Source organism: Phyllostomus hastatus, unplaced genomic scaffold (genome assembly GCF_019186645.2).
Source record: "Phyllostomus hastatus isolate PE091 unplaced genomic scaffold, TTU_PhHast_1.1 phas_scaffold_78, whole genome shotgun sequence".
NCBI classification, from domain to species: domain Eukaryota; kingdom Metazoa; phylum Chordata; class Mammalia; order Chiroptera; family Phyllostomidae; genus Phyllostomus; species Phyllostomus hastatus.
Genome location: NW_025334041.1, coordinates 47,018,048 through 47,031,224, shown reverse-complemented (window position 1 = coordinate 47,031,224; position 13,177 = coordinate 47,018,048). Strand labels below are relative to the sequence as shown.

Here is a 13,177-nt window from a genome sequence, read left to right as displayed (position 1 = left end):
TCAAATATAAGGATATTAAACTTATTTTAATGAAAACCTTATGATAGGGGTGTGTTTCAGAAATAGTAGCTACCAAACAGTGAAGTTTTTTTTTTTTGCATAAACCATTTATTTGGTGCTATTAAAATTTCATTTTTGTTTTACAGTAAATTAAGAGAAATGATACATTTTAGCTGATGAAAGACATTTTGCATCGGTTACTCTGGAATTAAAATTTATTAGTAGTTCTCAGCTTCATAAAGTTAAAAAATTTCTTAAATGCCATACATTCTAAAGTGTCTAATGAACATCAATAAAAATACAAAAGATTAGTGGAATAACTTGAATGGTAATGACAAAGCCAAACAAATGTTCAGTGGCATATGATGTTTGCTAACTTCAAACAGAAGAACACTGCACAAGCCCTCTTAAAAGCAGCAACAATTAAAAAACAGCTGTCACTAACCCCAAGTGACAGCATGAAGCAGCTACTAGCTTCCCAACTTACCATCTTCCTTTTCCTTTCTGCAATCTGCTCCTCTGATTCCATTTCTACTTCATTGCTAATGGGAGTTTTTTCCTCTATATCATCAATAAAATCTGGTTCCTGAAAGATTGAAATAATTTATTTATGGAAACTACTACTCTCGATACAACTAGGGCACTAGACTATTTTAAAGGTCTTTCAACCACAATGAATTCTACATAAAAATCATAAGCCTACTTAAATTCATTTCAGAAATTTGAAACTGGTTTCCTCCTTCAAGGTTTTTCAAAATCAAATACGTTTGCTTTAGTCAATGTTCTAGTCAAGTTTTTGATAAGTTCTAGTCAATGTTCTTATCCATAGAGCCTAGAAGGTCAAATATGTTAGGATAGCCTTACATTTATATTCTTCCCAAAACATAAACATAAATTATTTCATAAAACCCAGTATCTATAAATGCCAAGTGCTTGATAAATTTTCAATTTAAAACTTCAGGAAAATTATTCCCAGAGATGGTTAAAAAACATGACTTAATTTTTACTTTTAAAATGGTCCCTCCTTCCATTTGTTTAGAGAGCATACAACAAAGTGTTTCCTGAAAGGGCAAAAGTGTAGGCCAAATCCTTTCCCCCAAATTATCTTCTGTTTTTTAAGAAAATTGTCTGACACTGATGTAGTATGTCCCAAATATTAAAGGAAGGAAAATTTTATGGCTTAAAGTATTAAATAAAAACACTTACTATGAATATAAGGACACTGCAATCTGGAAGAATTTTCTAAAATACCCAGTATTAGCTAAATCTTATATTCTGTAAGAATTTGCTGGGTGAGTAGTTTCTTAGTAGTTTAACAAATACTGTTTAAATTCAAGCAGAATCTGTATTTTACATTTATAAGTACTTCATTAAATAACAGAATGGACTTAAAAATTTTAAACCATTTTACATAAAGGTTCAAATATGACAAATTATTTTTCTTAGTTAACTTCTTTCATTAAGAATCAGCAGAGCGCACACAGTTCAGTACCTGATTATTTGATACTGATAGTCTCAGTGGAGAAAGCTTTCTCTGTTTAGTATCTGGGCTCTTCATTTTATGTGTTGTTCCTTCACAATCCAAAGTAATATTTTGGTTTTGTGTATCTTTTTCTTTTGGAATATCCTTTTCTTTTTTTCCTTTTTTCCTTCTGGTCTCATAACCACTGTTGATGTTTTCCGTGGACTCAGAACTACGTTTTAGAACAGGGCACTCTGGATTTTCTTTGAGGCATGCACAATCCACCTTGTACTTACTGGAAAGAGAACCAGTTAAATATTTATTCAAGACATAAGAAAACTATAAGATTTTCTAATCCATTTTAAGCTGCAAGGCCACAAAATTGTATACTACTACTACTAACTAAACAATCTTTCCTTTTCATTAAATTTGCATTCCTGGTAACTATCACAAAAATTTTATTATAAAAGCAATGTAATAAAAGTTGATTTCTGGGCCTTCAATTGTAATCATAAGGATAACTAGTAATGGTTGATAGGAAAAAAAACTCCAATAAATTAAAATTGAATTTGTTTCAGTAAAATGATACTGTGGCTCACATTAAAGCAAAAACCATACTTATTTCAGTGGCCCCAGAATGTTATAAAGTATATACAATCATATAAATGACAAAATACTGACCCTAAATTTGACCTAAATTAAAAAATGCTAGATATAATAAATACCAAAACTTAACTGGTCTTTCTCATACTTCATAAATTGTTTCAATAACCAGGTTTCTTTAAAAACCTACCCTGAAAAAAAATTCAGGTAACACTTCCTTTTGCCCCTCTTTAAGTGTTCCCTCTTTCAAATGGAAGCTTGAAAAATTACTATCTTTCATCTTCACAGTAGTGATAATTGTTACTCTCATTTTACAGATAAAATTAAAGCACAGAGAGAGACAGTACCTTGCCCAAAGTCACACAGTTCATAAGTAAGTGGCAGGGATGGCATTCAGATCCAAGTCTAGAGCCCACACTTTTCATCTCTCAATATTTCATAATGCTCTGATCTCTATCCCTACAATCAAGATTTAGTTCATATCTAGAACACAGACTAAATACCCAAACCCACATTAAGCCAAGAAAAAAAAGCCTCCCACTTTGCATGTATTAAGTAGCTTAATGTTTGACAATAAAAATAATTGACTTTCACAAGTTTCTAATACTCCTACTCATTCACTTTCAACACTAGTAGAAAGGTACAGGTCAAAATGCCTAATTCTATGAAATTCGAGAGAATTCAAATACTTCTGGTCTACACCTCCCATCTCCCCAAATTAGGTGTTAATATGAACTAATTTGAAACTCTTTTTAGATGTCTTCTTTGATTTCAGGATAACAGGAGTACAAATAATGATGGCGACAGCTAGTGTGTATTAAGCTACTTATTTTGTGTGGGGAACTTTTAAACACGTTAACTCATTGAATCTTCAAAAAAATCCGTAAGGTTAGTATTATTCTCACAGTATATATGAGGTACTGAGGCACAAAGAGATCAAGAAACTGGTCCAAGGTTACATAGCTAGTAAGTGACCAAGCTAGAATTGGAAACCAGACAGATTATAAAAAGCTTGTATTAACCATTATGGAATACAGTCTCTGAAAGCAATAAGCACAGAGCCATTTTCTTAAATTTTCCACCATCTAGGGGAGAAAGGGCCAAAAAGGAAACACTTGAAATATTGTAATAAATCTAACAATCAAATAGAGATGCATACTGAAGAGTTCTCATTGACTGAAACCAAAATGAACATTAAAAACTACCGCAATTTAAATATGGTACCACACAAAATTTAAAAAATAAAATACAGAATAGGAGGAAGTGAACTGAAATGCTTATAATGCCCCCCCTCGCCCCAGAAGCCAGTAAGAGAAAGACTACCCAACAGAAAACATGAAGAGATGATTAGGCAATTCACGAGATAGAAAAGCCACAATCACAGATTAAAAGATCCTTAGGTTCATAATCAAGGATAATGTAATTTAAAATATAAAAAGATGCCATTTCACATGGATTAGCATCAATTTTTAAACTTTTACAGTAAAGTGGAGCAAGTAAGTAAAACTGGGAATATGAACTGGTCATTCCCCTACGTTTAATATAAACTGAGGCTGTGCACATTCTACAACCCAGCAATTCTACCCGTAGGTCCCACCATGGAGAGAACATGTATATATGCAAACAAGCCATAGGAGCATTGTTTATAAATCTAAATGTCCACCAATAGTGGAATAGACAAATACCATCAACACTGAAAAGAAATGAACTAGAGCTGCAATCAGCAATAGAACCGAATCACAAAATAAACAAGAAAAGATGAATGCAAAATCAGATTATAATTTACATTTAATTAAAAAGTATAGAAAATATTAGTTCTATTTAAGGACAAAGGAGGCAAGAACATAAAATGGAGAAATGAAAGCTTCAACAAGTAGTGTTGGGAAAACTGGACAACTCTCTTACAACATATACAAAAATAAACTCAAAATGGATTGAAGACTTAAATGTAAGGCCTGAAATCATACAACTCCTGAAAGAAAACAGAGGTAGTAAACTATCTGACATCAGTCTGAGTGTTATCTTTTTGGATATGTCCACTTGAGCAAGTGAAACAAAAGCAAAAATAAACAAATGGGGACTTCAGCAAATTGAAAAGCTTCTGCACAGTGAAGGAAACCATCAACAAAACAAAAAGACTACCAAAAGGGAGAAGAAATTTGCAAATGGTATATCAAATAAGGGGTTGACAGCCAAAATACATTAAGGAACTCACAACACTTAAAAAAAAAAAAATCCAATAAAAAAATGGGCAGGGGACATGAGAACACATTTCTCCAAAGAAAGAAGACATATAGATGGCCAATAGATGTATGAAAAGATGCTCAACATTACTAATCGAAGGAAAATGCAAATCAGTGAGATACCACCTCACAACAGTCAGAATGGCTATTATCAAAAAATCAACAAATAATATGTTGGGGAAGATGTGGAGAAAAGGGAACCCTTTTACACTGTCATTGGGGCTGCAAATTGGTGTGACGATGAAAAACAGTTTGGAAACTCATCAAAAATACATATGGAATCTAAAAAATAAAAAAACAAAGCAAAAACAGACTCAGATACAGAGACTAAAGGGATGGTTCCCAGAGGGGAGGAGGGTAGAGGGATAGGTGAAAAAGGTGAAGGAAAATAGTCAATAATATTGTGATGTATGCATGATGTATTACTAGAATTAGTGGGCTGATCACATTGTAAGGTAAAAAATGCTGAATCAGTATATGGAACACTTGAAACTAATATAACTAATAAAATACTGTATACCAATTATACTTAAATAAAAAATAGAAGTGAAATTCTACATAAACAAAGTAATCAAAAAGGGAAAGTTTGCCCTGACTGGTGTGGCTCAGTTGGCTGGGCATCACCCTGCAAAGCAAAAGGTCACTGGTTTGATTCCTGGTCAGGTCACACACTAGAAGCAACAAAGAGACTGATGCTTCTCTCTCACATTGATGTTTCTCACCCTTTCTCCCTCCCTTCTCCTTTCTCTAAAAATAAATAAAATCTTTAAAAAAAAAATGAAACAAAACAAGGTCAGTGTTGTATGGCTGAATTAGGATTACCAATCACAATTTCCATTAGCATTTTCATTACAATAGTAATTAAGGAAAGTTTATAAAAGAACTAAGCAGCATTGCTGTAATGGATCTGGATACCAAACTGCTTGTTTTCAAGTTCTTTGTCTTATGATAAAAAAAAAATAAAAAGCTATAAAAAAAAAGACAAACTAGTTTTTTGAGGACATTAAGGAACTATTTTGAAACAACAGATAACGTATTTACAGATTTGAACTTACCAGTTCCCATAATCAAAATCAAAGGCAATAGTAATTTCAGTTCCCTTGGGAATACTTTGTATAGAATAAATGTAAAGATGTATGGTTCCATCTTCAATCTCATGCCTCACCTGTTAATTAAAAGAGTAACGTCTATAAAAAGATATTTCTATAGGTTATTTTCTACCCTTAGAAGCATCTTATCCTACAATTTTGAAAACTCTTCAAAGTAATTCACAAATACAACATAGAAAATATGGCATTAATTACAAGACTTGTAACTATAAATCAGTGGTTATCAACTGAGAAAAAGATAACATCAATGCAAGTTTGATGTAAACTCTACAACCCACTATGAAGTATTAAAAAGAAACCATATTTCATCAACTCTACAATGCATATTTTTTCACCTTTTAGTATCTCTGAAATTGGGAGGGTTTTTTTATTTTATTTTATTTTAATCATTGTTCAAGTACAGTTTTCTCCCTTTTACTCCCAAGCCAGCCCCTCCTCCCAACCCTCCCCACTTCCCTCCCTCCCATTACCACCCTCCCCCTAGTTTTTGTCCATGTGTCCTTTAAATTTGTTCCTGTAAACCCTTCCCATTGTCCCCTGAAATTCCCTCTTCTCTCCCCTGTGGTCACTGTCAGCCTGTCCGCTGTTTCAGTATCTTTGGTTATATTTTGCCTGTTTCTTTGTTTTGTTGTTTAGGTTCCTATTAAAGGTGAGATCATATGGTATTTGTCTTTCACTGCCTGGCTTGCTTCGCTTAGCATAATGCTTTCCGAAATTGGGAGTTTTTAAAGTGACAGTATCTTTGATTTGATAAAATGCAATAACGGTACAGTTAACCCTATACTTTTCTACGACAGACACTGTTCTAGGTACTCTACATGACAACTCCTTTTTACAGATAAAACTGAAGCATAGACAAGGTTGTAAATTGAGTTAGTCAATGAGAAGGCATGAATCTAGTAAGTCTGGCTTCAAAATCCACATTCTTAACTAATACTATAAAACTACAAAATTAAAAGTGTATTTTTCCACATTAAAACACAATTTTATTGTAGCATGTACAAAAGCTATTTCAGCTTTTGGTTTTGTTATCTATCTTGATCAAATCAGAACATGTATTTGACCCACATTTATAGAGCTTCTAGGATAAATAGAAGCTCTAATATTTCCTCTTAGAAGGAACATCACAATTTCTTTAATGTGCAAAGTATTAATTTTTAAGAGTACAAAGCCAGTATCACCTAACTTTTCACAATGGAAAGATGCTGTAGTATAAAATGCATCAATGGTTAATAAGTGTTTTTAAGCTATCCCAAAGTACTGGGGGTTAATACTCAGGTTGCACACACCCCCAACCGATCTCGAAAAAAGGTTTCTATAAGCTTACCTCTGCATTGGGTGTACAAGAACGCCTAATGAACCGAGCCTCATTCCCAAAAGTCCTTGCATCAACACACATTTCTAGCCCATGAAATTTAGAATAGAATAACACAAAAGGGTATGGTCTACAAAGAAAGAAATGTATTATAAACTATTAGTATTTTGAATTTAAGGAAACTTCTAAAAGACTCACAGTAAGTAGTAAAGCCAAGAGTTGAATTATAAAGCAGTTTGATAACAGAACCTATTCTTAACCACAGGTTAGTTCATGCTAGTAATATTTTTATCTGTTCCTATAACCTTACATAAATCAAAGGTAATTAATTGGAGGTGGAAACTCAAATTTACAAAGAAACATAAAAAGCAAGTACTCATAACTGGATGGCTTTAAAGTCCCCATCTCATAGTGCATTTAAGTGTTTCATTTATAACTATTTCAGTCAAATCTGCTACATAAAAGGGAAGGAGTCCCCTATATCTTTTGTATCTTAAGTAAAAACTCAAGAAACAACAAGAAATATAAACAAGAAATATTTTTAATAACTTTAGTATACAGACAGAAAATGTTATCTCCCTAGAGATACAAACATAATACTTCTATACCTCAGCAAAGCATGGCTATGACAGGATCGCATCAATTTCCCCCCAAAATTACAAACCACAGAAAAGGTCTCCAAAGCCATTCCACACCCAGAAAAGTGCAAGTTGAAAATGGTGGCAATGATGTAAAACCAAATCAAAACTAATTAAGAGGAAGCGGTTTTTGCCTGTGACAGTCACTAATGGTCTTTTCAAGTTCTAGCAATTGTAAGAAATTAGGAAAGGTCCTGGATTGATACAGTTCCTTTAATTTCAGGTAATCTAGTTTTTAATTAACATACACCTATATTGCTGCAGTTTATCTTTGAAGTAGATTTTTTTTTGTGTCAGCAAAATAAAAATGGGTAAGAGACTGATGAATATATCTCTGCATTTTTATGTTATGTTTTATTATAGTTCAAAGGTCACTGTTCAACTACACTACAATTTTAAATATAAAATGATCACTTATGAAAACAAAGTACATATAAACAGAGCATCTCGCTAAAATAGCCAAAATTCAATATATAACAATAGAAAACTACTATGGAGAAATAAATGAACATACCTCTTAAAGAAATATCCATTTGCTTCAAATTGTTCTCTTAGCATAAATTTCCCTCTATATTCAATGATAAGTGAATCAGGAGGCAAATCTTTTGCAGATTTCAGAATTTTCTTATTTTTTTGTATATGGCTCTAAAATCAGAGAAATATTAAGATTAATTAAACCTGAATTCCTTTAATCTAACTACTTAAGATATACAGTAGAAAAAGGGTTTTGTTTTATTACTTTTTGGCAAATGATATATATATTTACCTCTACAGGGGGTTTGAAGAGCAAATTGTTGGTATTCAGATTTGATTTATTTATCTCTTTTTTGTCATTTCCATTGCCTAATCTCAGAGCTATTCTTTGTGCCTCCCTCTGAACACTCTCGCTATACTGGTTATTATTTGCCTCTTCATATCGATCCATCCATGCTTTGATTTTTGTTTCCCATCCAAAATTTGAACCATCAGATGACGGATCAATCTCTGGAGCTGAACCCTAAAATCACAGCAAACTAAGCATCAATATCTGGACTTAAAGTATTTATATGTACACACATAATATGCACAAAATAAATAACAATCCAAACAAAATATAAACTAGAAATGATATTAGGCTAAGTTGGTCCTAGTGAAGAGACGACCATAAATGAGCAGCTTACTACATTTTTATACTGCATGCTACACAAACATGAGTTGGAAAACCAAAGAAAGCCGAGTTAACTTGGAATAGTAGAAATTCAAGTTTCATTGTCACTACTGTAGCTAATGGAGGCTATCAATAAAATTGCAAACCCAAAGATTTGTAGTCACTGTCAGCTAATAGTTAAAAAAAGATAGCAAATGAAATTTTTTATTTTAGAGACTGACAATATCTATTCTGTACTGACAGTTCTATTGAACTGGATAAATGTGTGATTATTATGTAAACTACGCATACTGCATATTAAGTATAAACTTATTTTTATATACTAAAATTTTAACGTTTTATAACAAAAATGTATTTTGATATCTTAGTGTAATTCCAGTTGTCCACAGTATAAATCTGACATGTGAATTTTTTACAGAATGTGAAATGATCAAAATGGTCCATAGCCTAAATTCAAGGGTCATAATGAGGGCAAGGACCTTCAAGCTTAAGTGCTTACTCCTCCTCTATAGCCCCTATTAAAACCTGTAAGATAAGAATAAATGCCTTTCTTCTTAATGTTACAAAACAAAATGGGGAATTTTTTTTCACTGAGATGCAATTTATAGAAAAGCACAGTTACATTTAAAAAATTTATTAAAACCAGAACTCCCATGAATAACTCTTTCTTGCAATCTTTGGATAAAAATCAATTAATGCTGATAACAAGAACATATATTTTATCTTATTACTAGCATAATTCAAATTTATAACATTTAACATGTGAAATTTCAATTTAGGTGTAAATGTTATTCATTGTTTTCTTTCTACAATATGAAACTTTGAAAAACAATTTTTTTCTATATGAACAACCTAAAAGGCAGCATGTGAAATTTTTTATTTTAGAGACTGACATTATCTATAAATAAATGAAATTTTAACATCATATACAGATTTCACAAAGACCCTTATATATCCTGTTAGACATTTACATGTATAAAGAAACACTAAAATTTACTATCAGTCAACCTTCCATATTCTTTTCTACAGTAAAGCAACTTACAATTGAACCATGAACACAGGTTTGAATTGTGTTCCACTTATATGTGGATTTTTTTCAATAAATACCTATGTTGTTTTCAATCTATGGTTGGGAGTCTGTGGATGCAGGGGCCTGACTATATGCACTGATCTATGCCATCTTATATAGGGGACTTGATATCTGTGGAGCACCCTGGAACCAAGTCTCCTCGGACATTAAATGACAACTTAAGTTTTGGGGGAGTCTAGAGTTATACTCGAATTTTTAACTGCATAGGGAGTTGACATCTGTAACCCCGGCATCAACTATATAGTAAGTTGCTCAACTATTTGGTGGGGATAGATTTCACTAATTGATATTTTATGTACTTACCTATTCTACACCATAATGATTACTTGATATAGAACAGATATACAAATGAGACACTACATGTTAAGTCTTCTCTCAGCTTTTTAAAAGACATCTATCCAGTTTTCAAATTTTTCTGTTTTGCATCTCCCCCTGCTGCCCCCCCGAAAAAAACCCTCTATACTGACATGGTATATCTTTAATACAGCTCTTCTATATTTCTTGAACCTTATAAATGCTAGAGAATTATAGATTAAAACTGTAATGATTTTAAAGATATCTTCAAGGTAAGAAAAAGCTATTTTTAAAAGTGCGCAAAGACTCACCACTCTATGTAATAAATGAAAATATTTCAGCTAAGTAAAATATGCTTCTTCCTCATTAGGCCTGCTATTGAAGTGATTAGATAAATTGGGAAGAAAGGAGAATTGCTGGAGTACCAATTTTTCTAACAGCTTAATCCAAAAACTTTTTCAAATCTATTCTGTGTCAGAGAAAATACCATAAAACCAAGTTTAACATAGTAAGTATAAAATCCTAACTGTAATACAAAGAACATGTCATGAAACTTTAATGTATGCTGAGTGACACCATGCATTAACATTCTTAAGAAAGACGAAAATACCCAAAAATAATCATTGTACAACTGTTTAATGGTTTGTTTTCTAGGCATGTGAAATAATGAATTATTATGAATAGTTATTATGAATAATCATACCATGTGAATAACAGATATACTGTAACATGCTCCCCACATCCTATTTTAACATCTGACAATGTGAAAAACCCACTAGTCTTTACTGCCTAATTTAAAAACTATAGTAACACTGTACAGCTGACCTCTGTGATTCAACACAAACCTATCTCTTAGAGGGAGGCAGGGGTGGGGAACCTTGCTTCTTTCAGCAATCTTAGCATCTACAAAATTGAGGATTTATTGTAATTAATTCAAGATATAAGTGACTAGTCTTACATGGTGGATCTATGATGATTTTATACTATTTTATAACAACTGATAACTAAATCACTGGAATCTGAACTATGCAAAGAATCAAATTTTCAAATTCCAAATGTGATTTTGCATTCATATGTCTAGTATATTAACACCTAATGTACTGGGGACATGGAATGCAATAACTGAAATTCAGATACTCAAAATTTTAATATTAGAAATTGCTGATATATCACCTCATTTTGGCTGTTTTTAAACAGTGTTAATAAACTCAGAGTGGTATATTTATCCGATTAGAATTCTCTATGGCTCCAATTCTGATAAAAACAATAAGCAATGAAATTACATACAAATGAAAAAAGCACAAAAATTATGAACAAGTAACAGTAAACTCCTGAATAATTGACAGCTGCTATTAAGGGTTTAAATTTAACATGTTTACCTTAACTCTTGATGATTTCCTAGATCCTTCACGAAAGGCCTGAAATAAAATGGAATTCTTGAGTTTTGGATATAATTAAAACTTAAGAATCAGTCGGTTTACTGCAGCTTTTTACTGAAGTCTCACAGTAACAAAAACTTTGGTGTAACCAATATCACAAAAACTAGGGAAATGTTTAAGTAAATAAAGTCATCTACCAGAATACTATTCTGCTATTAAAAATAGAATACAGACTATGTAAGAACATGAAATATGCTTATGATATAATGCTAACAAAAAGTCTAAGTTTTCTGTGTGATCACCATTACAACCATAGAAAAACATTTGCTAAACATTGAAAGGATATAAAAAATACAGTAGTTCCTGTAAAATTCCTTTCAGCTCCCACCACTTTCTTACTCATCTAAAAAAATGAAAAATGAAAACTTACTTTTTTACATTTTGAAATGTTTTGTTCTTTCTCCCCACTTTTTTTCCTTCTTTTATCATTAACCTTAGAAACTCTTGAAGCAGTTAAAGTAAGTGATGTTGGGGTATGTTGAAATGCAGTATATAATTCCACAGGAACCTCATCACCACTCTCAGTTGCACTAGTATCACCATCTTCAAAAGCAAAATAAAAATTAATGCATGTAAAATACTTCTATTTCAAACAATGAAAGAGCATTCCACATGAGAAACTATTATATATCCATCTTTCTGAAGAATAAACTTTTTTTTTCACTTCCTCACTTACTTCATTCATATTAAGATACCTTGAAATGCAAACTACAAATGTCAGTAGTCATACATTAAACTAGAAAGGATATAAAAGTCTGACAACACACTGAGCTGGAGTGACTGTGGGAAATACACAGCATACATTGCCAGTGGAAATTCAAAATTCACTCCAAAAGGTAGCCAGATCTAGAAAAATTGTATGTACACTAACCTGTTCACCCAACACTCCCATTTCTAGGGATCAATCCAAAGAGAAAATGGTAAAAGACAAAAGACTTATCCAAGACGGTTTTGTTGAAGGTACTATTTGTATTAAAAACAAAAAATACTAGAAATAACTCAAATGTCAATCAAACAAGAGTAGTTCAATAAACTTTTTGTTATTCAAATACACCTTGCCCTGGCTGGTGTTGGCTCAGTGGATTGAGCACCGGCCTGTGAACTGAGGGGTCACTAGTTGGATTCCCAGTCCGGGCACATGGCTGGGTTGCAGGCCAGGTCCCCAGTTGGGGACACGTGAGAAGCAACCACACATTGATGTTTCTCTCCCTCTCTTTCTCCTTCCCTTCCCTTCTGTCTAAAAATAAATAAAACTTAAAAAAAAAAAACAAACCCCAAAACAAAAAACCACCTATATTGGCATCAACATGTTTTAAACTAAAATGAAAGTTGTATCAAATGTTATACTTCTAAATTCTGTTCCTAAAAATGAAAGGAACATGATTCCAAATCATAAACTGATGGATCCCCATCTTTCTGAAGAGCAAATATATTTTAACTTCTTTAAATCAATAGGTTACCTATATGTAGAAAGCTATGAATGATTTAAAATTTTTATTTTAGTGTCCTCTAGTTTCCACATTTAAAATCTGTATTTGAGATGGTAAATTATATATAATCAATATACATCAAGTAAAGTGTTTACATACAACTAAAAATATGCAAGCCACTTATTCTCTCAATCACACTAATCCTAATTCAGTACAGATCCTTTTCACCCACCTGACAAATTTTCCCTTTTCCGACGTTGTAGTAGCACCGCCCTCTCTTTATCCAAACTCCTACATTAAAATATTAATATGATTATTATTTATCAAACTTTCGTGAATTTAGATATAAAGCAAATTTGTTTTTAATGTGATAAACTTACAAATTCTCTAATAGTCTCACTGGAAAA

General features: G+C 32.2%; 1 protein-coding gene across 4 annotated transcripts in view; it reads right to left on the bottom strand.

Moving 5' to 3' along the window:
• The window catches only part of KMT2E (lysine methyltransferase 2E (inactive)), an 87,883-nt gene that overhangs the window by 18,935 nt on the left and 55,771 nt on the right, over positions 1 to 13,177 (bottom strand). For all 4 annotated transcript variants that reach the window (XM_045828324.1, XM_045828323.1, XM_045828325.1 and 1 more), the window contains 9 exons: positions 13,003 to 13,061; positions 11,711 to 11,883; positions 11,281 to 11,319; positions 8,137 to 8,367; positions 7,885 to 8,015; positions 6,745 to 6,862; positions 5,364 to 5,473; positions 1,493 to 1,757; positions 488 to 586 (listed from right to left, as the gene is read on the bottom strand). In XM_045828324.1, coding sequence (XP_045684280.1) covers positions 488 to 586; positions 1,493 to 1,757; positions 5,364 to 5,473; positions 6,745 to 6,862; positions 7,885 to 8,015; positions 8,137 to 8,367; positions 11,281 to 11,319; positions 11,711 to 11,883; positions 13,003 to 13,061 — 1,225 coding nt within the window. The remainder of the gene's footprint in view (positions 1 to 487; positions 587 to 1,492; positions 1,758 to 5,363; positions 5,474 to 6,744; positions 6,863 to 7,884; positions 8,016 to 8,136; positions 8,368 to 11,280; positions 11,320 to 11,710; positions 11,884 to 13,002; positions 13,062 to 13,177) is intronic.